Here is a 25952-nt window from a genome sequence, read left to right as displayed (position 1 = left end):
AGACACACAGTTTTATGACATTAGAAAGAACAATCTCATTACATTTCTTATGACATTGTAGTAACACTAATTACACAATCAGACAGTGTTCTGTTGTGAAATTTTACCTGACACTTTGTTAGCCCCTCTGGAAGCATTATACTGGCCCTCATTCCAGCATGTTGCCTGAGCTCAGCATAAACCTATTCACACGGCTCTCTATCGTAGGAGCGTACTGCAGCTCAGCATTTTATAGGCTGATCAATAGACAGACTCTGTAAACCCTGTGTCTCTAGGCAGTATTGATTGCAGTGGAATAGTTTCTCCTTGTACATTATCAAAAGATGGTAGGAATAAATTCTGATTATAGTGCAATTGTGTGAGTGACAAATGGGAATATCTCATCTTGGACAGTGATTGGAATGAAAAATCCGGTTGGGAATACCCAAACAAGTGATTAGTGTGTGACTGTGCTCCATTCAGAATGCACTGCCAGTCAGTTTAAAGCCATGAAGTCGTGCTTCTTCGTGCTATACGAGTCTGCATATTGTTCCTTACATGCAGTCCATTTGTAATCGTAACGCAGTTTTATGTTATTTTATCTATACTCACAAGGAGAGAGAAGAGGAGGAAGAGGCGAATGACGCAGACGCGACCACAGGAAACAAAGCCATACCTTCAGCAGACCTAAAGAGACTACTTTGGTGGAGGAAATCTCAGAAGACAGAGGAGAGAAATGTGAGCGCAGTAAACAAACAATGTTTTTAATGCTTTAATTCGTGTGCTCCAAGTAACGTAATCAGAAGCTTTCAAGACATTTTACAAATATAAAACTGACTGTTGTGGTATAGATTGTCATTAAACTCTATATTAATGATGTGCTCTGTTTACTAATGCTCGTATGGACATATGGCCACTAGTGAAAAGGACCTATCATCTCACAAAATGGACATATCGACTAAAAATAGACCATTTTTATGACACTTTTATCAAGTTATCTTTAATGACAATTTATGTAGCTTCTCTGTGGACTGTGTTTGATTTATAAAACAAAATGTAAAAAAAAAGAAAAAAAAAGAAAAAGAAAAAGAAAAAGAAATTGCACTATGCTTGTTACATTGTATTGGCAAAATTGAAAATTACAGTCCAACATTTCAAAAGAGACCCCTAATCAGATTATACAGCATGTTTATCCTCTCAGTCAGATTTTTAATGCAGTTGCACAAGAGCTCTGAGAATATATTTCCATTTTCCTCAGTCTATATGAATGGAACAAACACAGAGGGTTCTGCTGAGCTGAGACAGTCCAACCGCAAATTAATGAATTTGACAATGGGTAAAAAAGATAGTGCAGGTACTGAACTGTTGAGTGTCTAATCGCAGCCAGTGATCCTTTATCCATAGTCCAACCATGTTAGCCAGGTTCCTGTAATTACTCTGTTCTTCTCCCTACATGCAAACACACACACACACACACACACACACACTTGCTCACACTGCAGCTTTAAAGGCTTTTAGTCTTTTTTTGGAGGTGACTGATGGCCTCTGTTGACTGAGGAGTGCTGGTCTGCTCTGCTTGGCAGGACTGTTAGAGAGCGTAATGCCATTGATGTTCTTCACTCATCAATACTTTCACCTCGCACTGTCTGCTCTTTTCCCCCCCTATAGCTCATCTCCACTCAGGATGGCTTCAGCACCTCTGAGGTTAGAGCACACACTGCTTTGGTCCACTGTTCTATAATCCTATTTTACTATCACTACTTTCTTTTTGTAACATATACTGGCACGACATTGACTTTAATGGAAACAGATGGGCTGTTATAACTTGCTGATATGTTGCTGTTGAATATCCATGGCTTCTAACATGTAGTTTATTTAGGTTTTGAATGCAATTATGCAATGTATAGTATCTTTTACAATAGATACAAGCTATCTGGATTGTTAATTAGCGATTGACACCATGACATCATTTTACATGTACTGCTGTCTCCAAATGTTGGTGTAATGTTAGACTTAAAATGGGATAGAATCTTGTTTTTTTCACCACAGGCATTAGCTGTCACCTCCAATGGGACTTCCTTTGACTATGTTCCCACCCTCAACTCTGAGAATGGATTGGCCAAGGTGGACTTGTACTCCACCCCCCTGTACAAAGTGGATCAACCCAGTGAAGTTGTGGGTAAGCACTAGGCCTTCATTAAAACTGAGTTACTGCTAAGCGTAATGCCGAGTGTCATTGTTCACTGAGAGCCCGAGGTATGAATTAGAGGTGAAAGACTGGAAAAAAACACATTAATACTGATACTGAAGTTGGTGATGGTAATGTGTTTTCTACGTACGCAGAGAAGAAGGACTGTAGTGTATATGAGGTGGTTGACATACAGGAAGAGGACGGAGAAGGAGAGAAGACGGAAGAAGAAGAAGAGCAACAGGCAAAGCCCAATGCCCTCGTCACCGTGTTCAAATTCATCATGAAACAGAGCTACATCTGTGCTCTCATAGCCATGATGGTGAGAGAGCCGTTCTAAATGACAAGGAAACAAACTCTCTCATATCTTAGATTTCCACAACATTATTAGCAGTATTGTATCTAGTTAGCAAAAGAACAAGACTCTGAGCAATGTATTTCATTGTTGTTGTTTTTTTTTACTTATCTCTTACTTTTGAAAAGAATCACATTACGTTATATCTAATACTGTGTCCCTTATGTGCCTTATACAAGTTTATTTGTCCCCCTGTCAGGCCTGGAGCATCACTTATGTGAGCTGGCTGACCTTTGTGTTTCTGCTCTGGTCCTGTACTCTGTGGATGGTGCGAGACCGTCGCAAGTATGCTATGCTAACCTCGCCCTTCATGGTGGCTTATGGTAACCTGCTCCTGGTCCTCCAGTACATTTGGAGCTTTGAGGTGCTGGAAGAAGTGCCGGATGTGTTTTTGCATCCGGAGGTGCCCTTCAGCGACCTTGCTTCCAAGGTAAAACTAAAGAGTGACATATGGCGCGATAGAGGATCATCAGTGAGATTCAGATGGTAGTGTTTAGCTTTTCTTTTTCTGCAGGTCCTTTGTATGCTGAGTTTTTGGTTGCTATTGCGCCAGACCTTGACTGAGAGGCAGGAAAAATTACAGGAGGAAGCAGCACTTTCTGATGTCAGAGTTGATGTTCCAAAAAAGGGTGAGTCCTTAGCAACAGCTGGAAAACAGGGTCATGACACCAGATAACAGCCTGGCTTTTATTTAATGAGCAGAAAAAGTTCCAGGACTGCTTAACACTCTTGCTGAAGCTTGTCACATGTCACTTCTGCTGGACCATTACTTTGTTGTCGAAATGTCATTTATTTGTAAAATTATACGACACTTTTGCAAGCTGAGCGTAAACCCCTTATTAACCTCTTCGTTCTTACAATACTGATCCTGCACTGACATTACGCCAATTGTACATTTAAATTTGGTTTCATTCCATGGCTTGCTCCAGACAAATTCAACACGAGGCAAATACAATACATTCAGGTCCTAAATAGTTTAAAGTAAACATTTTGTAATAATAATGAAAAACTAAATGGATATAAACCACTAATACCCATTACATGAGCCTGAATCATTTGATACGGTTTCCTGTGTTGTAGAGGATGAAAAAGATGAAGAGGAGGGCGAGGAGAGCGGCATCATGCAAGTGTTGGGTAACATGGTCATGGCTTTGCTGGTCAAATACTGGATTTACATCTGTGGAGGGATGTTCTTCTTCGTCAGCTTCGAGGGACGCATTGTTATGTACAAAATCATTTACATGATGCTCCTCCTGTTCTGTGTGGTGCTTTATCAGGTGATGATCCCGTCCTTAGGCTGTCTGTACAGAGTTAATTAGCTCAGAGTTAATGTAATCCTTTCTCTGGCATTGTTCACATTGTCTCATATTGTGTTGTGTAATGCCTGTCTGTCACAGCAGGCTGTTAAGCAGTTCTCTTGTTTCTCAGGTGCATTATGATTGGTGGAGGAAGATCCTGAAGTATTTCTGGATGTCTGTGGTGGTTTACACCATGCTGGTCCTCATTCTTGTCTACACCTTCCAGCTTAAGAACTCCATAGGCTTCTTGTCCAACATTACTGATCACGATGAAAAAAAGTAAGTTGAGCCAGTAGCTGAAATGCAGGAACAAATGCAATGTTAATGAAAGATTTCCTAAGTTGGTCAAATCAATCAGAAAGTTGTCCAAAATAATTTTGTGCTTTGCTTTCTACAGCTTTATAGTAGACTCACTGTGGTCAAAATTAGGGATGTCACAATAGCAGAATTTTGATAGTCGATACCAATACCAGTGAAATGTTTAATATTGTCACGCTGGTGGTGTGGTGCAGGACCCAAGTGCAAGACACGATGGTTGAAGGTGACAAAAGGAGGCCTTTACTTAAACTGAAGATCAAAATACAGGTGTAAACTAATAACAAAGCCGATAACAAAAAGGTGCAGCATGACTGTTGTGCAAACTAACACAAACAACGATAGACAAAGTACAAGGCAAACACTAGGACTTAAATAGAAGGAGAACTGAACAGGGCAACACAGGATTGGTTGAAACTAAACAAGGTTAATAATGAGACAAACAGGTACAGGTGAGGGGCGGAGACAGACACAGAACGGGAGCACAAAGACATATCCAACTAAAAGTCCAAAATGGCGGTGCAGGTTGTGACAAATATACAGTACAATCAACTTTTTATTTCACAGGTTTCGAACTGCATTACCGTAGCAGTACCGTTAAAAAAGTAAACATGTAAATCAAAATGAGAACACTGACCTCCAAGTCCAAACCTCGCATATTCTTCATGTAAAAAAAAAAGTGCGAGTAAAAGTTTACTGGTATTGGTGACAGGCCATTATTTTCTAAATATCCACGAAAAGAGACTAGCGTTATATTTTGTTGGCACTTGACTGAATGGTAAGGACGTGACAACAGGCAGCCTAAACAGGCCTTGTAGCCTAAACCAGTGAGCTAATTTGGCATTTAACCATATCAGAAATCATATGCCAGTTCTTTTCAGTGAGTGTTTAGTTTGTATGTCTCTCTCTCTCTCTCTTTCTATCTCTCCCTCCCTCCCTCCAGGCTGGAGGACCTCGGCCTTCAGAAATATAATGTTGCAGAACTCTTCACCAGAATCTTCATCCCCACCTCCTTTTTACTGGTGTGCATTCTGCACCTGCATTACTTCCACGAACGCTTCCTTCAGCTCACTGACCTCAGCTCTGTGGTCACTAAACAGGACAGCACTGTATACAGGTGAGCTAGCTTCAAGTTAGCATTGTTTCCCATTGAGCTTTATCTGCAGGTGAACAATAGTTTTGTGTCGCTGTTACATTTGATTATTACGTCACAGTTGATCTGTCATTCTGTGCATCAGTTCTACATTTTAACAAATGAATTGCTGTCATTTTTCCATTGCCATCTCCCATGTCACCTCTCATACAGCCATGCCAAAGTCAGTAGCCGTGTTTATTTGATTATGAATAGGTGGGTAGTTGCCTGTTTCCTCTGGCATCCCCATGGACCTCTTGTGAATGTTTGAGCCACCCCACCTTTTCTCTCTCTCTCGCCCTCCTCTGCTTTTTATCCATAACGTTGAGTATCAGTCCTAGTCCTGATAATGCTGCTGTCTTACACTGTATGTGTATGTGCCATATTGTCCTGATAAATACAATCCTCAATAACCCTTTCTTTGGACCGGTACCATTTTGTTTGACTCAGTGATGTGCTTTTGGAAAAAAAAAAAAGAGTACCCCATTTTGACCCATGAATCTGACCCAGAATGAACGTGTCAGTAACAAAGAGCTTTAAGTTCTGCTTCAACTTTCTCCCAAGCATGCCTGAAGTATGTTCACCCTTTTCTGAATAAGCACTTGCCTCTTCCAGATTGTCTCCCATCATCCTTGTTCACACATGTTTAATGTTGTTACTCTTTTACTCTCACAGGATAGTTTTCGTCTGTGTGACTAGCTCTTCTGTATAACAGAACCAGTGTAATAAGTCATCGGGGTTTTTTTTTTCTTATTCTCTGATTTTACTTCTTTCCTCACCTTAACTTACCTTTTTGAACAGCATCAAGCAAAAAATACCCTCTTCACAGAGCAAGTAAGTCGGTCATTGAAGAGACATGAAATGCTTGCTTTTGACATGCAGCCATCTCATGCTAGCCTACAGAGCCCTGTACTCCAAGCTAATCTACGTTCCATTGCCTGAGAAGAAACTGGCAGGATGAACTGCTACCTGGTTCATTAATACTGTAAACCTTTTATTTTACAAGACTCAGACCATTGCAATAGTTTTATTTTGCCTGACAATTTTTCTTTTCATTTGAAGTATGCCAGAATGATGTGCACTGCTTCTTTGAAAATCATTTCTGTATAATATCACTGCTATGCTAGACTCCGAGGAATCTGAGCACATGGCAGTCGAGATTTCCAAGCAAAACCTTCCTGTGTCACATTTGATTTCTACCTTTCTTCCTGAGTTAGCCCTGTTTGTAAAATGCATTTTACTCCGATCAGTTTTCTACTGGTTATACACTTGGAACTAATGTATATATTACTGCATACCCCTTTATGCAGTCTTTGGACAGGCTAAAGACAATAAGCCGACAAGGGATATGTATATTCAAGTCAAATACGAAATATTTAACATAAAAACAATAATTGGCATGAAAGTTGAAATTCATCTTGCATGGCAGTCTAATCTCTCTTGTTTTACTTTCCTGACCAAGGGTTAAGCGGTTAAGCCCTTTCTTAATTAACTAGCCTTGGTGTAATCCAATCTGAGAAACCTTTTCTTAGAATTTGCATTGTTCCTATAGAATTAAGTTTATGGCTTCAAAATATCGTGTTAGTATGATATATATTGCTGCAGAAGTGGTTATCTTTATGTATTATAGCTGAAAAAATGTCTGTGACTTTTAGACTTGCTCATCCAGATGGGAGTTTGGCAGACTTGACGATAATGAGCTCCTCTCCTGACCCGTTATTGAATGAGGAGAAAGAAAATGAGAAAGAAAAGGAGGTTCTGATGGTGGAATGTATGGAGGAAGTAAAACAGAGGGAGTCAATTACGCACCTATCCAGTCAGGAGGAGGAGAGTCGTCACTGCAGCATAGCCACTGAAACTGAGATGCCCTCTGAACAGAGCTCTGGTACGCTACATCAAAGCCTGTTCTATTCTATTCTATTCTATTCTATTCTGTTCTATATTGTAACATATTGATTCCATTCTTCTGTTCCATATGTTTTTTCCCCAGCTCTGATTTTCTTTTTATTGAAGGTAGTCTTAACATAACTTTGCTCCATGTAAGGCTGACTTTAATGGATACAGAATGCTAATGTGTAATTACAGAGTTTATTAGCGTCTGTTTATTGTTGGTTAAGTAATTATGGGGTTCACTTGTTGCATCTTAACTCCAGTTCCCTCTTTCTTGTTTCTAGATTTGAAGAATAAGTGGCACCTGGTTGTGGACCGTCTAACAGTTCTTTTCCTGAAATTTCTGGAATATTTCCACAAACTGCAGCTTTTCATCTGGTGGCTGCTGGAGATACACATCATCAAGATTGTCTGCACTTACATCATCCTGATGTGTCTGAAAGAGGTCTGCTGCAGATCCCACGGTTCCCCTTTGTATTGTTCCCCTATTACAAGAAATCCCATAGATCTCCTGAAATGCCACACAGAACCCCTACCAACAACTTTTTATATCCTACAAATCCCACTTACATTACCAAGGTCTTTAATAACTTGGTTGTGAACTAAAAGCTTCATCACTCTTTTCCTATCTTACTGACCTGCTCACTTCCATTATCTTTGAGCATGTGCCTGTGTTTGAAGCTGTTACAGAGATGCCGAGCTGACAGCCTCCCTGCCTGTATTTACTGCTGGCTTTATTCTCTCTGTGGTCACTGCAGTGTAGTTAAAGACACATTTAGGGGATACAGAGAGGATTTAAGCAGGGTATGGACTAAAGTAAGCAGTCTGTTGGGAAACGGAGGACTTAGTGATAAGATCTTGTGGTTTTCTGACTTCCTTGAGTTTGTTGTGAACAGCTCTCTGTGGTTGCCCTCATAAACTCCACTTATGGACTGTGAGACTCCATAAACCCTGGTTTTCTTAAGCACTTCAAACCTTGTACGCCTGTGCTTCTCATGTGCTTTAAAGGAATGCAACCCTTCTAATCCACAATCTCCAGCCCTCACTCCAATTTTAGCTCTGTTTGCTACTTGCGCCCTACTAGACGTATTGATCTCTAACTGCCTTATTACTTAGAAAATTATCACCGGGACATAACTCCTCAGAGAGTTCATCACATCTTTGGGATTTAATTCTTAATCGGGGGTGTCATTGATAATATTTGAGCTAATGTCCAATTTCAGCAAGTAATTAGGCAGTTGAACAGCACTTACAGGGTATTCACGTTTTCATGCTCTCTGTCCTCCAGGTGTCCCTGTTCAACAGTGTGTTTTTGATATCGTGGACCTTCGCCCTCCCATATAGCCAATTTCGTCCCTTAGCCTCCAACATCTGCTCGGTCTGGACGTGTGTCATCATCGTCTGTAAAATGTTGTATCAGCTGGAAAGCATTGATCCTAAGTCATACTCCAAAAATTGCACCATGGTGTGTGGCCATGACTTAATATTTCGGAAATATATGTATGTGTATATAAATCATATACAACCACAAAACAAAATGAGGTGTTTATATATGAATACCTGTCCCTACAGCCTCAGAACTATTCTGTGGATGAGGAGAAAGAGATGAGAACATCTCTGCTGTACGAAAAGCCAGTAGACCCTGCTAACTGGGTGGGCCTCGAGAAGGACCCTGCACTGCTGCCATACCTGAGGGTAAGTAACAGGACAACTCAAACATTTAAACTCCACATAGATTTTCAAAAGATAATCACAGCTAGTCTTTCATTGGGGAATAGCACAATTTCATTGTTAAATTCATAGCTCAGTGAAAATTGCATTATTCCAAGATGGTTTAAAACATATCAAGCAAAATAAATTTGTTTAAAAACGTTCTGTTTCCTTTAAAACAATATCGTACGGTTTTGTCTTTCAAATTGTGATTGTCACTGTAAATCTCTGTTTTCTTTCTTTGGCTAAGTGACTTGACTATCCATTAGTGCCTCATTCACTAACTCTGTGTCTAGCTTATTAACTCTCTCATGCAGTCTCTAAAGTAAATCATATGTATTTCTTTCAGTAAATCGTTGTGAGCACGAAACACGATTTTGATAATGTCCTTAACTCTGTCTTGTCACGTCTCTATTTTCCAGAACAACCTGCTCATGCTGGCTATCTTAGCATTTGAGGTGACCATCTACCGGCACCAGCAATACTATCGTGTGAGGAACAAACTCTCCCCTCCCCCTTCCAGGACCATCTTCCATGACATTACGCGACAACACCTTGACAACGGCATCATCAACTGTCTGAAGTATTTCATCAACTATTTCTTCTACAAGTTTGGTTTAGAGGTAACGGAACTCTCACTGTACTGTTAAGCGTTTACAACCTACATGTTAGTCAAACTTGCAGTGTTTATTGTTTCGAGGTCCAAATTCAGTGAACAAGTTACGTACTGCTCACTCGTCCATTGTCTTTCATTCAAAGTCTCTCGAAATCCTGATGTTTAAGGTGTGTTTCCTGCTGGCGGTGAATGTGATGGGTCAGCGTATGGACTTCTACTCCATGCTCCATGGCTTGGCACTTATTGCAGTCATGTATCGGCGCAGGAGAAAAGCCATTGCGGAGATCTGGCCCAAATACTGCTGCTTCCTCTCCTGTATGATCACTTTTCAGTACTTCGTGTGTATTGGTATCCCTCCAGCAGCATGCAAAGGTGAGCGCGTTCGCTCGTTAACTGTGTGAAAGTGTGTTTGCGTTTCAAACTTTTAAGAGTGGATTTTGCCAAATTGGAAATGTAAACATACATATGCTCCAAAATATACTGGCAAAATAAATCAGTTAATTTATTGCTTAATATGGTTAGTTGAAGGAGAATGTTAAATTGAGTAGTTTTTGCTGTAGTAAACGCCTCCCGTATTTTCAGACTACCCTTGGAGGTTCCCGAACTCCTCAACAGATTCAAATGTTGTTAAATGGCTCTACCTCCCTGACTTTACCACCAGACCCAACCCCATGTTCCTTGGCTGTGAGTCTTGCTCTTGAAATCTTCTTATACCTAGCCCAAAATGAAATATTTCATGTCAAAATGATATCTGAACCTTTGTTGCCTTTCGTCGTCTACCGCCTATAAACTCCTTCTCTCCGCAGATCTCTCTCCGTATGTGTTCATTCCCTCTCTGGTCTCTCCCTTGCCTAGATGATTTCATGCTGTTGCTGTGTGCATCACTTCAGAGGCAGGTCTTTGATGAGGAGAATAAAGCAGCTGTGCGTCTAATGGCTGGTGACAACGTGGAGATCTGCAGAGACCTGGATGCTGCTTCCTTCAGTCTGCACAACCCCGTCCCAGACTTTATCCATTGCAGGTATTGTAGAGTATCTATTCTGTGGCTTTGCTATCATACCACTTAACCCTGTATCGAGCTTACACGGGGACTTTCCAGGTACTAAATCATAACAAAACAGAGCAATTCATCATTCTGTGTGTTACAGTAAGCATGGCTGGCTTACAGAATCTTCTTTGTTTGTGATTTTAGAGCAATAAGCACTTTGAATTATGGGGACACATAAAACCCAGGACAGAGGCTAAATAGAAAGAAGGAAATAGAGACTGTGTGTGTGTGTGTGTGTGTGTGTGTGTTTGTGTTTGTGTGTGTTTGTGTGTGTGCGTGTGTGTGTGTGTGTGCGTGTGTGTGTGCGTGTGAGTGAGATAGATAGATAGATGGAGAGACAGAGAGAGAGAGAGCATCTTAATTGATTCTGTTCTGTCTACAGCTCTGCAGTTTTGATGGGCAATAGTAGGACTCTTTTATTAATGACCTGTCTGTCCATCAGCAAGCCTGATTGCGGAGGACCCTACTTACCCTCAACCTTGTATGACCACTACACTCATTCCTGTGTTTTTTTTTTTTTGACCATCGCGTTTAAATTGAAGCGGAAAAATCCATAACCCACCATCACTCTTTCCATCCCTCTTTTACTCTCTTCCTCTCTTACCCTATTTTCTCTTGTCTAATTCAATAAGTACCTTTCATGGCTGGAGAGGGGGATTTTTTTTCCCTGTATGACTGAGTTCAATGGGCAGACATATCCATCCATACCAACCAGTCAATACTGGCCTGTGTGACATCTGCCATTTCATCAGATCCCTTAAACAAGCCAAGGGTGCTATCATGGCACACAGCTTTCTAGGTTTCCAACATGGGCTCTGTTGATGTTATAATGAAAGTGAAAATAACTATTCAGATTCACTTTTGACTGAAGTTTTGTGAGAGAATCTGAAGGCACCATGACTGATAAAATGTGCTCTTTTAGTGTATGTTACATTGTGAACTTTCAAAGCTGTTGAAAGGCTTTAACAAACGCCAATGTTCACAGAGAGATTAATGATTGCTCCGTTGATGTAGCTTGGTATTAATATCCATGCTGTTCAATCTGCAGTATGTCTCCATCACAAAAAAATGTTTGAAGTTTCAGAAGTTTTATTCTTTATTTGCTATCTGTTTGATTCTTTGCACCTCATAGAATTCTGGATGGTTGTACTTTGCATGTCTGGCTGTGTTGTCTTCTCAAATTCCTAAATTTGTCCCGTGTCATACCCCTGTTCCCCTGTTCTCTCAGGTCGTACCTGGACATGTTGAAAGTAATCATGTTCAGCTACCTGTTCTGGTTTGTCCTTACCATCATTTTCATCACGGGCACCACGCGGATCAGCGTTTTCTGCATGGGTTACCTGGTCGCCTGTTTCTACTTCCTTTTGTTTGGGGGTGACCTCCTACTCAAGCCAATCAAAAAGATTCTGCATTATTGGGACTTCCTCATTGCTTATAATGTGTTTGTCATCACCATGAAGAATGTACTCTCTGTAAGTGGTTGTATATTTATAATTTTAGTGATTATTTGTAGGAGTCACATCTGCACACAAATGCTCAAAATAATTCATACAGCAATTCTGAATGCAACACCTTTTGTCTTGATCTTGTGTTGTTGCTTCTGGACTTTTATTCTAATGCTTTTTTGACAGATTTTGGCTTGTGGTTATGTCAAGTCACTGATGAACAACCAGTGTTGGATGATCCAACTGCTTAGTTTGGCCTGTACCATAAAAGAGTATAGGTTTGAAGATCTCCCTACCAGTGAATGTGAAGTTCCAAGTGGAGAGGCAGGGATTATCTGGGACAGTATCTGTTTCGCCTTCCTTCTGCTGCAGAGACGGGTCTTCATGAGTTACTACTTCTTGCACGTGGTGGCTGATATTCGTGCTGCACAGATATTGGCATCCCGGTAAGCAGGCATAAATGAACATAATAAACAGAAACAGACACATGTTTGGACACATATACACACATGATTCTGTTCTTGCTTATTTTGCCTGTCTTGGAATTCCAAAATGTCCTCAAAGCTCTTGTCAAACTTTCTGTGTCTGCCTCATACAGTCTGTGTTTGCCCCAAAGTGCTGCTCGGCTCACAATTTCACATTGTAAACGTACTATTTGTGCCTGAATAGTAATGTGAGACTTTGTTCAACCCTCTGTCTGTCACAGAGGAGCAGAACTCTTCCAAGCCACTGTAGTGAAGGCAGTGAGAGCTCGCCTGGAGGAGGAGAACAAGTCCATGGAGCAGCTTAAGAGACAGTAAGAAAAACAAACCCACTTTGCTTTTCGCTCTCTCCCACTTTTGATAGGTTCATACTGAATATTAAGTGCTATTCCAGAACAAATGTTTACCTAAACCAGTCAAGAACAATGAACAAATACACTGTACAATGTCATTTTGTAGACATTTAAAACTTGTGTAATTATTACCCTTTTTTAAATAGAGAACCTGCCCCATTGTAGTGTGTCTCATAAATTATTCAATCATACAGTCACGCACATCATAGCACTGAAGTTTTCATGATTCTCTCAATAGGAGTGATGACACGGTATTCCTGACAGAGTTTAAATCTGCCTGCATTATATACACTCTGAAACCTGTGTGCTATTTGTGCTTTACCTCAGAATGGACCGGATTAAGAATCGACAGCAGAAGTTTAAGAGAGGCAAAGAGAAGATGCTGAGCTTGGCACAGGGGTCTGGAGATGGAGAGAACCTCATCAAACCCGATGAGGATGAGGAGAATGACGGTATGATAAGCGAAAAACGGTGGAGGTTGATGAGGCTGAATCAGGAGCGCGTTAATGTCCACAGTGAAGGTTGAGAGTAACTGCTGTCAGTGTGCACTGTGGCAGAGGACTGATTCTGCAGAGGACTTTTGTTGCCTTTCCTTTCATTTACAATATTCACTTTTGGTTTTGATGGTGCGTAGAAGTAGCCGCGTATGGTAATGTTATCATTGTCATTACATATACAGTGGTGCTTTGTTCATTTCATTTTTAAGACAAAAAGATAATGTTTGAAATAATATTTTTGCCACGGTTTTATTGTAGGAGCAGAGAGAGAGAAAGCCAAGGCCAATAAAAAGCAGTGGTGGAGGCCTTGGGTTGACCATGCTTCCAGTAGGTTAACCCTCATCATTTTCTCTGCTCTCATTCGTCCTTGTGTCCTTGACCAGAACCTAGAGGATTCCCATACCACTCCTGGGCTCTGTGGAACTTTTAGTGCAGCAAATACATACTGTCCAGACCTTACTCATTTTCCACCTCTGTTTAAGGCTTCTCACCAAAAGGAATAAAAAAAGACAAGGGGCACAGTAGGACTGATGTAGTATTTGCACGTAATTTTAAGAATTTATTTCATCTGTACATTACGAATATTGTACCCTTCACACACGATTGAGACCAAAACATGTTTGTTTAAAGTATTGATTGGTCCTTCATGAGATGGCCTTAAACAGATACGTTTTGCTGTAAAAGACAGGAAAGACTAATGCCTTGACAGTACCGGGTTGTTGTCCAGAGAAAGAATCTTGCGTGCAAGTCCACAGAGTTCACGTAGGGGAATCTCTCTGCCATCTTTGAAATTAAAGTTCACCCCACAGAGAAAGATGTAGAATTCCTCCATATTGTTTCATTTTGTTCAAACACTCCTTATATGAACGACTGTCAGTCACCAATAGGATGGATTCTACATCCACATTATCCACACAAACAGAGGCACCTCTGGTATGAGCTGACCCATGTAATCAAGTAGAGGTTGGAATGCAGTTTAGGGTGCAGACTAAAGAACAACATCATATTCATTTACTCAGTTACATTTAACCAGTGATCATTTGACTGTTTTTTTCCAGTTCCAAATAGTGTTAGACGGTTTTCTAAGTTCAGTTTATTACAGAAAAAAAGACACATATTTCTATAGCCCGATGTGGGTTGTTCATATCTTTTATTGCTGACATTGATATGATATCCTACATATCACTACATATATTTAATTTCACAACACAAACTGCAAAGCCTCATGTTAAGTCTTTAGTCACAAGGGATTAAAACACTTAGCCGTGACTACAAAGAAGGAAGACAAAGTTGAGTGGTGTTACTTCTTTGTGACTTTAGTTATTCGTAACATGACACTGTACCTAGAACCTCTGATACATTTTCATGACCAGAGCATTTTTGCCTTACAATGTAAATCTTTGGTGCTAAAGAATGTTTATGAGCAGATGAACGATGCATTCTGTAATAGTTATCTTATATGATTCAGCTCATCTGGACGGTTCCCTGTTTATTTTCATCATTTACATCATAGTTGATTTGGTCCCTACATACTCATTCCTTGACTGCGTTATCATGAAAGCTTTGCCTTTTCCCAGCATCCAACCCTACCCTCTCCCTCCATTAGACACCTTCTGTTCAAGGACGCAAGGCAGTTTGCCTATTCCAATTCTGTCCTGCTCTGTGAAATTAACTGTGATAGATAGTTACAACCACTCAATAAAACAATAATTTGCTTGAGCTCCAGGAAAGATACCACGGTATGTTTTTCCAGACTCTAAAGCTTTACGGTTTTGTTACTTTTCTCTCTTCTTCCTCTCACCTTTTCCCACATATTTCCCACAACTTTATGGTCTTTGTAGTTCACAGAACCAGTACTGCTTAATCTACAGTACCTGTTATTCAGTTTTGATGATCATGTTGTTTCATTGTTCGTATGAAGTACTCTGACTTTTCTGGTAAGTGTTTGTGCTGAGAAACCTCCACTTAGTAGCACTCAGTATCTGAAACCTCTACCTCTTCACAGATCTCTGTAGAAGGTACTGAATGTCTTTGTTTAAGCATTGTTCATGTCAGTGTTCTACATATTAGTGTTACTTGCTTACATACCGTGTACTACACGCTGAGTGTTTCTCTTTCAGTGCCACAGTACTGATGCTTATGCTACACTTACATTACTCTCTGGAGGTGGAGTTCACTTCTGTGAATTCACAGTTGTTATCATGTATACTTTTTTTTTACGGTGTAATGTTAGTAGTTTGTTATACCCTTCCTTTTTCTTTTTCGAAACACCCACGTGTCTGTAAATGATGGACGTGAACTAATCACGAGGTGATACAGACTTATTACAAATCGTGAGGAGTCTCTGCGTCTGCATCCGCGGTCCATCAGTAATAGTTCATAGGAGGACACTGGTCTAGTGTTTCTTATTCGTTTATTCATGCATTTATGTGTGTATTTAGGTGTATCTCTATGTGTGTATGCTTGCTTGTATGCTCCTAAAGCAACCGTGGTGTTGGCTATAATTGTACAGAAGGTGCAATTTATTATGTGGACAGATAAAGGCATCTTGTAACCGCAGCTCTGAGGCTCTGAGCTGCACTATCTCAGTAACCAGAACTTCATCTCCCTCCCTCAGTGGTAAGAAGTGGGGATTATTACCTGTTTGAGACGGACAGTGAGGAAGAGGAGGAAGAGGAAGAGAAAAAAGACGAAGAACCACCCAAAAAGTCAGCATTTCAGGTGGGCAATTTTTGAGCTCTTCTCCTTCACAGTTGCAAAGGCACTCCTTCAGTGTATTCTTAGTATAGCTGGTTTGAAGACGTTACCCTGCCGCACGAAAAATCCGACAACTGCAAAACTTGTCGTCTTTTCATCGACTGCACTGTTCACGTTACAATATTGGACTGTAACTTATAAAGCACTCATAAGTCAGTGTTTGTTTGGATTTCAAAATCACTTGTGATGTCTTCACCCTTAACCTCAAGATATAATCGAGAATTAACATTGTTTCTGTCTTCTCGTCAACATCAAGTTGTAGTAATCCCTTTAATTCTTTAACTAAGCAAATGTTAGGTGAAATATGTTAAACTTCATCAATTCTTATAGCCTTGGATCATCTGTTCTACTAACTCTCTCACCCACTCTGTGTCTGTCTTCAGCGAGCAATGGGAAAGTTTGCCTCAGCTCTCCTGGCTTTGCCCAGGTCGATCATTAAACTGCCCAAAACTATACTGCAGTATATAATCAGGGCAGCCAAGGTATCATCCGAGGGTTATGCTAATTCTGTTTTGCCTTCTGAAATGTGGAAGCTCTGTCTGTGACGTTCTTTTGACGTAAACAGCCTTTTCACTCCATGTTACTTTTCTGCATTATGGTGACTGGCCAGTAAAGACTCTTAATCTGTTCTTTTTGGAAAAATGCGTTACGTGGTATTGGTGGTGTTAATTTGCAGTTAAATTTGTTTCTGACTATGCGGTATGTTTTATTTGTGCTTGTTGTTTTCTTTGATTTTGTTGTGGGAGATAAGCAGCATGATCTTTCAGCCATAATGAGCTTATGTTCATTCTAGTACGTTCTTTTCGTGGTTCAACTTTTGATGTAATTTGCTCCACTCTACAACCTCACATCATTGGAAGTTTCTTAGTACCACATAAATTTAATTATCAGCTGGTTCTAATGGTATGAGGTAAGTCATGTTGTCAGAACCTTGCAGTGGAGCAAAAGACATCAGAGCGTTTTTTTCCTGTGGTTTGGCTGCAGCCTGGATTAATCCATCAAATTCCAAACAAACTCTTCTTGGCAACTATAAAATCAACTAACACATATGTTGTACATGTGTGTAGTTAGCAGAGCCAAGCATAACAGAAATTTGACACTGGAAAAATGTTTCTCTACCCTTTCAGAGGAATTTGATTGTTTAAATCCAAGTCAATTACTGGGTGTTTGTAAGACAGACCTATTTGTGTGTCAGCTTGAATACTTAATACACACTCTACTCTGTGAAGTGAATTTTGACTTATGATTATCTTCGTAGTTTGTGTATCATGCATGGATCACAAACTCCAAAACATTCCTGAAAGAGAGAGGCAAAGAGAAACGTCAGTTTTGGAAGAGATATACCAGAGGAGGGAAGCACAGAAAAGACAAGAAAAAAGGTTTGTATTGAGCCCACAAAAAAATGCACTTGATGATTAATTTAAATGTGACAGTGTGACGGAGTTGTTTGTCAGAATTCTTGGCAGGAAGTTGCATGACAGCTGTCTGTATAATGGATTGAATTTGTACCATGGGTTTCGCACTTTTTCAGTAGTATGAGGTATTTTGTGTGGGATTTCTTTTTTCATGACTGTTTGTGTTTGTTTAGGTCATGTGGCAATAGAGGTGGGTGAGGATGAACAGAGTGGAGAGGAGGAAAAGAAGGAGGCGCCAGGTTTGTTTAAAAGGAAAAAAAAAAAAAGAAACGCATTACATGTCAGTAGTACAAAACTTATTATATTATTAGTGCCATTAACTAAGAGCATTACAGCAAAATTACAGCTTCTTAATTACAATACATTCTGTGGGTTCTTTTCCATTTTGAATAGATAACATCATTAAGAGGATCTTCAATATCATCAAATTCACCTGGGCTCTGTTTCTGACCACTCTGGATAGTCTGACTGCATGGATGAACTCAGTGTGCAGAGAGTATATCGACATTTCCACTGTGCTGCGCATAGAGCGCTGCATGCTCACCCGAGAGGTCAAGAAGGTATGGGCGATAAGAGATCATTTATTGACAAAATAGAAAAAAAAATGTATCGCGCGCCCGTTAAGTTATGCTCTTTTACTGCGCGTGGAACCTAGGGAGACGCGCGTCATTTTGTTTTTTTGTGACCGAATGCTTCTGACCTAGGGTAACGTTCCCTCGCGGGAGAGCATCCGCGTGTACTATGAGAAACAGATGCGCATGAACCTGTCACGAGAGTCCGGACTGGACCGGATCAGCGAGGAGGACTCCATATCAGGGTCACACAGGTTCCGCCGCCGCCGAGGAGGCTACCGGATGGAGAGTCAGGATTCCATGGCGTCTAGAGATAGCATATCGAGGTATGAGTGATATACCTTATGACGTCATTTCAAGAACCGTTTGTATTAATACCATCCTGCTCTTTCTCATTTATATCAAACTTTTTCCTAAGATGCAAATGCTTCGAAATGTGGTGGTAAATTACTCAGTAGAATGTAGTGGTCTGCTGTTTGTGGCTACATAAATGTAAACGCCATATGCTAGACGCTTATGACATCACAATAATCTACAGAAAGAATAGTCGGGCATGTAAGGCATTATTGTCCTCCACAAAGACAGCTCATCATGCAGAACAGCACGGTGTGAACAGCACGGTGTGACATCATGGTATTTTACAGGCAATGCATTCAGGTATCCATGGCCTCTGTCACAATCTCTCTGAGAAACAGTATGCATGTGCTTAGGAAACTTTCATTTCAGACCTTCCTCAAAATCAGATCACAGGAACATGCCAGATGTGGTACACAGATATAGGTGTGGTGCCGGAATCAGAAACAAGTAAAATGGTCGAGGTCCAAACACAAGCACAGGCCATGATCAGTCTGAACAGACAATGTTTAGTGAGTGAAAGAATTGAGAGACTTCACAAAGAACTGAGAGAATACACAAAGTATAACTACCAGTGTCTGAATGAATCCATAAACACTAAGGATCAGATGAGCTATTTAGTCATTGGGCTAGATGAATTGGTGATTGGTAAGCCAGTGAAACTGAATGCTGACATGCCAAATCAGAGGGAGGTGGAGACAGTGGCATGAGAGTATCACAGCGTTTTACAGACAGAACGTGACATTCAGATACCTGTGACATCATAATTTTCCAAATACAGAGCATTTTGGAACTGATTACCGCTTGAAAATAAATTTCTGCCACTAGAAATAATATCCCCGTGCTCCAGGAAAACAGTACTCATGCATTTTCGATTGTAGGTTGTGTTCCCATGATGTGGTGCTTCAACATACACCATATTTCTGTTTCGTGTAGAATTTAAGTTATTGTTTTTAACATTGTTTCCTATTGCCACATGTTCCATCTGTCTCATCTCATTTCATTCAAACATCTGTTCATCTCTTCCTCTGCTAGCGCCTACACAGACGCCACAATGCTCTTTTCCCGGCAGTCCACTCTGGACGACCTGGACGGAATGTCAGAGAACATTCCTAAAACCAGTGAGCGTGCCCGGCCTAAGCTACGTAAAATGTATGGTTTGGACATGTCCAACTCATCTGCAGACAGCGGAAGCAGTGCCATATCCAGGTGTTTAACTCAAAACACAGCACCCCTTTCATATCTTCTTCTTTTTGTCCCCTTCATCTACAAACTCTTTTAATCAGGAGGCATTTATCCGCATCATTAGATAAAATGGGTCGTCTTTTTGAACCGTGTATGAAGACATCAGGTTTTTCTCTGCTAGCTGAAGCCTTGTCACATTGTTCGTGACTTTCTGTTTTAGTGTGTTGTTCTATCATTTCATCTTGAAATTTGTTTTGTTGTCTTACTAATGCATCTGTGTTGTTTAGTGATAATGGACCGCGATGCTCTGTGCACTGTAATTGTTTCATTTTTTTTTTTTTTTACTGAATGACTTAAATGACGGCTTGATTGTGTTGTGTTTTTTTGCCTTCAGTGAGGCCACGCAGTGCATCACCCTGTACTCGAGGCAGGGCACCAATGACACCATAGAGGAGGTGGAGGACGAGCAGGACCAGGGAGGAGAGGGGGAGAGCGCAGCCCATAAACGCAGATTTGAGAAGCTCAAAGGGGCAGATGAGACGGAGGGCCCTTCTTTGGGAACGGAAGAACAAACCGATGAGGGCGATGACACGCAGGATGGTCCGTGGGAGAGCATGGAGCAGACGGAGGGAGAACTTTGTGGGGCGGATGAAGAGGACAGCGGTCTAAAAGGCCTCAGAGACGAGGGAGGGTCATCGGGCCCCGAGTGCGCGCACGCCGGAGAGGACGGGGGACAGCTGTTCACCCCGGACACGGACGCCCCGAACACCTCGGACGCGGAGGTGCCGCCCAGCTACAGCAAGGCGGTCAGCTTCGACCGGCTGTCCGTCAGCACGGACGGGAGCGACGAAGACGAAAAGAGGCTGATGGTCATGACGCCCGACAGCCGATCGGACCTGGACGACTCGCTCCTGCCTTCGCTGGCTAACGAGCTGACGGCCAGCGAGCTGCTTCTCAACAAGTGAGAAACACGGACGTGAATAAAACGCGAATGCTTTCAGCGAGCCCCGGTTTGTCGTTCCGCGCATTTATGTCTCTTTCCTCTTTTTTTCCGTCCCTCCCTTCAGGATGTTTTACGACGAAGAGCTGGAGAGCTCGGAGAAGTTTTATAAGTCTCAGCCGCAGTTGCTCCAGCTATGCTATGCGCTCTACAACATGTTGGTGGCCCACTCAGAGATGGTCTGTTACCTGGTCATCATCATCAACCACATGATCTCGGCCTCCGTGATTACCCTGGTGCTGCCCGTGCTCATCTTCCTCTGGGCCATGCTGTCTGTGCCACGACCTAGTAAACGCTTTTGGATGACCGCTATAGTCTACACTGAGGTAGTCTTTTTTATAGCCTACAATTTACACTTTCAAATACTTTGATAAGCATGCCCCACACAGAGGGAGTTATCAACTGCTTTAGTCCACCTAAGTTTGACACTGGACATTTTAAAAACACAGCTGACTGATGTGGTTTATAAAAAATGTACCACTTTGAACCGATGTGGTCTGCATAAGTGCACTTTTTCTAATGTTGTGCATTGACAGGTAGAGCCTACGCACAGGCATTCACTGTACGTCATAGATTCCTCCGTACTTATTCAGATGTTCAAAACAATAATTCTCTTTTTTTATGGTGCGTAGGTGTCTTCAAAATAATTTCACGTACTGTCCGTTGGACAAGCACAACTAAATCTACATTCAAAGATATCATTAATAAGTATAAAGCAGCATATATCACTCAGAAATAAGCATACTTATAGAGACAGTGCATTAGGTCACATCTATTGTGAAAGTATGCTTAATTATATGTTTATTCTCTTTCAGGTCACTATCGTCATCAAGTACTTCTTCCAGTTTGGCTTTTTTCCTTTTAACCAAAACTTGAATCTTTACAAGAACAAGCCCTACTACCCTCCAAACATTTTAGGTGTTGAGAAGAAAGAAGGTTATGTTCACTACGACCTGGTCCAACTTCTGGCCTTGTTCTTTCACAGGTCAATTCTTAAGGTGCCTACTGTTCTCATTTCATTAATGCTTGTGTCATGGCATACATTGTAAAATTGTGACTGATACTCTCAGTGTAATCTACACATACATGTTAGACTGTATTTTATGTGTGAGAGCTAATAAGCGCTATGGACAAAAATGTTTTATATTCAGATATTTTCTTAACTCGTTAACCAAAAGGAAATATCTCCTACCCACAGTTACAGACTTATTAACAAACACGATAGCTATACGTTGATTCTGTAAAATCACTCTCTTGCACCCAGTGTCATGGGTTGTGGGATGAAGATGACCCTAAAGAAAAGTCCAGGGACGCCTCTCTTCATCGAGACGACACCGTGGACGAGGAGAAAATGGCCGTGGCAATTCCACCGGACGAGGATAAAAAAAGCTCCCCCTACTCTCTCAAATCCATCTTCTTTGGAACCTCCACTGACTCCGCTCAGGTGCGCTTTCCCGAGCAGCGCACTTACCAGCGACGAAAGAGCTCCAGCGGTGGCTCGCATCTCTCCCGTAGGTCATCTGTTCGCTCCAAAAGAGGTAAGGCTCAGGGGCCCACGTTCTCTTTCCGACTAATGTAAAAACGAATAAATCCGGTCATTGTGTGAGCCCGTCGTCTAACGACGTACTTTTTTGTGACGTTTTGCTGGGTCTGTGCCTTAAATGGGTAAATGTTCTGGGGTTTGTTTTGTTTTTTACAGCCAGCACAAGCACAAGGAACAGCATTCGCCGAGATGGGAGCGAGCCAGAGGTCCAGCCGAAGAGCCGTAAAGAGATGATCATGGAAAAGTTATGGGAACAGCTGATCAAAGCCAAGGTTTTCATTTTTAAGAAGTAAGTGTATTTATGTGTGTGCGTATGTGTGTGTGAGTGTATGTGAGTTTGTTTGTGTGTGTGTGTGTGTGCGTGACTGCGTGCGTGCATGCGTGCATGTGTGCATGTGTATAAAAAAGGAAGCTCACAACCATTTAAAAGAATTTATTTGAAAATACATTTATGCTGAGGACTCATACTTTGCTTATTTTTTCAGAGCTATGGAGATTTACCTTCCCATCCGTCAGTTTTTCTACAATCTGATCCACCCAGAATACAGTGCAGTCACTGATGTCTATGTTCTCATGTTCCTGGCTGACACAGTTGACTTCATCATCATTGTCTTTGGTTTCTGGGCATTTGGGGTACAGTTGAACCTACTTTCATATGAAACATTGTATGAATTACAGTAAATCCTTTGCTTGTCTCGTCAGATGTGCTGGAAATGTGTGTGGAATAAAACTTAATAAATTTTAAATTTGTTTATGGAGTTTAGAGTTATTAAGTTTGAATATGTGAAAATGATTGAAATTCATGCACTGAATCTCATATAGTCTGTAAAGCTTAATTATTTAGTTATTTCATTAACAAAATGTACATATATGTGATTTCTGAACCGCAGAAACATCAGGGAGGGGCAGACATCACCTCTTCATTGTCAGAAGACCAGGTTCCTGGAGCTTTTTTAGTCATGGTTTTGATACAGTTCAGTACCATGGTGGTGGACCGGGCTTTGTACCTCCGTAAAACTGTGATGGGAAAAGTGATTTTTCAGGTCATCTTGGTTTTCGGGATTCATTTCTGGATGTTCTTCATTTTGCCAGTCGTCACAGAGAGGTACTGATTCAAAACAGTGGTCAACTGTGGTGGTTATGTTATTTCGTTCTCTATACTATGGGTGAAAGAGACCTCACTGTATTATTATTATAACAATTAAGAAAATTAAACAAAAGTAAATAATTGTATTCTGAAAGGGGACACTATCTCTCAACAGTCTCTTTCTCAACTTGCAACTTTTCTCAAATATGGAGTAGTCCTCTACATATCTATTTTGGACTGTTCAGAGAAATGATCAAAATTATGTTCTGCTGTGTTTTACAACAATTTCTTGAACTTTCTCTTTTTTTTTTCTCATCCAGGCGTTTCAGTCAGAACAAGGTGGCACAAGTCTGGTACTTTGTCAAGTGTGTTTACTTTGGTTTGTCAGCCTATCAGATCCGCTGTGGCTATCCCACTAGAGTTTTGGGCAATTTCCTCACTAAGAGCTACAATTACGTCAACCTGTTCCTCTTCCAGGGGTGAGTTTAAATTCTTTTGAATGACTGTACATTGGTCTTGTGGTTTCAGTTGTACCGATAGAAGTTAGGGCTATGTTGATACCACCGGTACTTTGCCAAAACCTAGATGGAGGTGAGAATCCTCAAAGAATCTGTTTTTTCGATAAGACTGCCCTTTGCCATCAGCTTCAGGGAGGAAATCATGTTTTGGATCCACCAAACATACAAGGTACAAAATAAAGGAGATACCTGAGTAAATGATGTACATACGGTATATTAAAATGAGGTGCTTCCACACCGGTGTTTTTCTGGAGTTTATGTTTAAAATACTGCTGAGATTAGGTTCATATGTAAAAATGCCATGCCGCTCCAGGAGCCCGCTGTTAGGTTAGTTTGTCTAGATTAAGCCATGTCATTGACTTTAAAGGAGCTCTGAAGCCAGATTAAGCCATTTCATTGACTTTAAAGGAGCTCTGAAGCCAGATTAAGCCATTTCATTGACTTTAAAGGAGCTCTGAAACCAGATTAAGACATTTCATTGACTTCATAGGAGGTGTGATGATGATGATGCTAATGTTTCAGAAAGAACAGTGACTAATGTGATCCCTTCAAGAAATTCTGAGGAGGCGCTATAATTGATTTGTGAAAGTTGTATGGTCTGTTGAGTCATCCTAGTGTCTTCTTTAATAAACAAATGAGAGTGTGTATGGTTAAAGACTAGTCAGTCCCTTAGAAGACAAGGAGAGTGGCAGTAAATACAAAGCAATTTTGAGTACACGTTCTACCTTCTACCTGTGGCAAGGCATTTCTGCTTTGATGGGAATAATCTGTTACAGAATGACAGTGCCTTCATCCATGAGGCATGTGTGGTCATTGAATAGTTTGATTAGCATGAAAATGATATAAATCGTGTGGCAGCCTCTCACCAGAACACGGCGTAGTTTAACACTTCCAATTCTGCCGCATTTTCTAACCAAATGGTTGAATTTCCTGTGGAGGAATGGTGTCACATCTCCGCAATAGGGGTCATGCAATCTATGCCCAAAACCCTATCAACCTAAAACAAACTAATGAATAAAATACGTTTTGCCAGGATACTGATATTGAACTTGCACTCTAGTTGGAGAAATATGTAATTAAACTTTAACCTGCGTTGACCTGTGTCATTTTATTTCGTGCCAAAGATTCCGGCTGGTGCCATTCCTGACTGAGTTACGTGCTGTGATGGACTGGGTGTGGACTGACACGTCTCTAAGTTTGTCAAGCTGGATCTGTGTGGAGGACATATACGCTCAGATTTTTGTGCTCAAATGCTGGAGAGAGTCTGAAAAGGTGAGTTTTGGAAGTGGAGAACAGAGAATATAAAAAGAGTCTGAAAAGGTGAGTTTTGGAAGTGGATAAAAGAGAATATAAAGACAAAGAGAAGGTAGATACAGAGACACAGGAGGAGCTTGATAAAGAGAGAGAGAGATGGGAAAAGATGTAGAAAGTGAGAGAGCATGAAACTGACAGAGAAAACAGAAGGGGTTGTGTACTCAGCCAAAAAGAAGAAACAGAGAGAGGCAGATTCTTGAGAGAGCAAAGGAAAGATATATAAGATGAGATGGGGAGGGAAAAAATGGTTAAGAAGGAAAGAGCTTAAGAGGGAGATGACAAAAACTGCGGGGAGAGGGAATTTAGAGTAGACAGTTTGTGTAGAGCTTTGCTAAAGGACCTTTTCAGTCATATGTGTCTTTGCACCGTTTTTTCAGAAATTTTAAGAATTAATATCCAATTGAGGGTTTAGATCTACCCTGAATAATCATGGTGTTCTGAGGACATTTATGGTGTTGTAATGAGGATGAGGGATTTTATTGCGTATTTAATTATTTATGTAGGTGCAGTTTGTCCTCCTAACCCTTTTCGTTTGGTTATTTTTTGTCCAGCGTTTTCCACAGCCGCGAGGGCAGAAGAAAAAGAAGGTGGTGAAATACGGAATGGGTGGCATGATCGTGGTTCTCCTCATCTGCATCGTCTGGTTCCCTCTGCTCTTCATGTCTCTCGTCAAATCAGTGGCTGGGGTGGTCAACAAACCGCTGGACGTGTCCATCCGTATCACGCTTGGAGGTTTCGAGGTACTGAAATAGATGTGCTTTGTTAAAAGTAGATTAGGTAAATGCGCAGTTGTATAACGATATAGCTGAATTTTGAAATGTGTCTGTCATTTTGCAGAATGATCTGTGGTTATTTACAAATTATACAAGTTTTTATACAATTTTCTTCTCTTCTCTTCT

General features: G+C 40.9%; 1 protein-coding gene across 1 annotated transcript in view; it reads left to right on the top strand.

Annotated features, from left to right (window-relative positions):
- piezo2b (piezo-type mechanosensitive ion channel component 2b) overlaps window positions 1-25952 on the top strand; it is a 52772-nt gene that overhangs the window by 24367 nt on the left and 2453 nt on the right. Inside the window, exons 9-48 of the mRNA XM_030773724.1 lie at window positions 598-717; window positions 1648-1683; window positions 2029-2158; window positions 2323-2489; window positions 2722-2952; window positions 3037-3151; window positions 3603-3799; window positions 3951-4099; window positions 5079-5252; window positions 6069-6101; window positions 6923-7152; window positions 7442-7602; window positions 8446-8622; window positions 8730-8852; window positions 9290-9490; window positions 9651-9855; window positions 10066-10167; window positions 10339-10504; window positions 11760-12003; window positions 12163-12422; window positions 12683-12772; window positions 13139-13263; window positions 13567-13635; window positions 15926-16029; window positions 16449-16547; window positions 17324-17444; window positions 17654-17719; window positions 17874-18040; window positions 18185-18378; window positions 19442-19615; window positions 19986-20552; window positions 20659-20917; window positions 21407-21589; window positions 21856-22129; window positions 22291-22423; window positions 22620-22767; window positions 23025-23239; window positions 23542-23700; window positions 24864-25011; window positions 25605-25793. Coding sequence (XP_030629584.1) covers window positions 598-717; window positions 1648-1683; window positions 2029-2158; window positions 2323-2489; window positions 2722-2952; window positions 3037-3151; window positions 3603-3799; window positions 3951-4099; window positions 5079-5252; window positions 6069-6101; window positions 6923-7152; window positions 7442-7602; window positions 8446-8622; window positions 8730-8852; window positions 9290-9490; window positions 9651-9855; window positions 10066-10167; window positions 10339-10504; window positions 11760-12003; window positions 12163-12422; window positions 12683-12772; window positions 13139-13263; window positions 13567-13635; window positions 15926-16029; window positions 16449-16547; window positions 17324-17444; window positions 17654-17719; window positions 17874-18040; window positions 18185-18378; window positions 19442-19615; window positions 19986-20552; window positions 20659-20917; window positions 21407-21589; window positions 21856-22129; window positions 22291-22423; window positions 22620-22767; window positions 23025-23239; window positions 23542-23700; window positions 24864-25011; window positions 25605-25793 — 6705 coding nt within the window. The remainder of the gene's footprint in view (window positions 1-597; window positions 718-1647; window positions 1684-2028; window positions 2159-2322; window positions 2490-2721; window positions 2953-3036; window positions 3152-3602; window positions 3800-3950; window positions 4100-5078; window positions 5253-6068; window positions 6102-6922; window positions 7153-7441; window positions 7603-8445; window positions 8623-8729; window positions 8853-9289; window positions 9491-9650; window positions 9856-10065; window positions 10168-10338; window positions 10505-11759; window positions 12004-12162; window positions 12423-12682; window positions 12773-13138; window positions 13264-13566; window positions 13636-15925; window positions 16030-16448; window positions 16548-17323; window positions 17445-17653; window positions 17720-17873; window positions 18041-18184; window positions 18379-19441; window positions 19616-19985; window positions 20553-20658; window positions 20918-21406; window positions 21590-21855; window positions 22130-22290; window positions 22424-22619; window positions 22768-23024; window positions 23240-23541; window positions 23701-24863; window positions 25012-25604; window positions 25794-25952) is intronic.

Source organism: Chanos chanos, chromosome 5 (genome assembly GCF_902362185.1).
Source record: "Chanos chanos chromosome 5, fChaCha1.1, whole genome shotgun sequence".
NCBI lineage: Eukaryota > Metazoa > Chordata > Actinopteri > Gonorynchiformes > Chanidae > Chanos > Chanos chanos.
The sequence above is the reverse complement of the archived record's forward strand: the minus strand, read 5'-3'. Positions and strand labels throughout refer to the sequence as shown.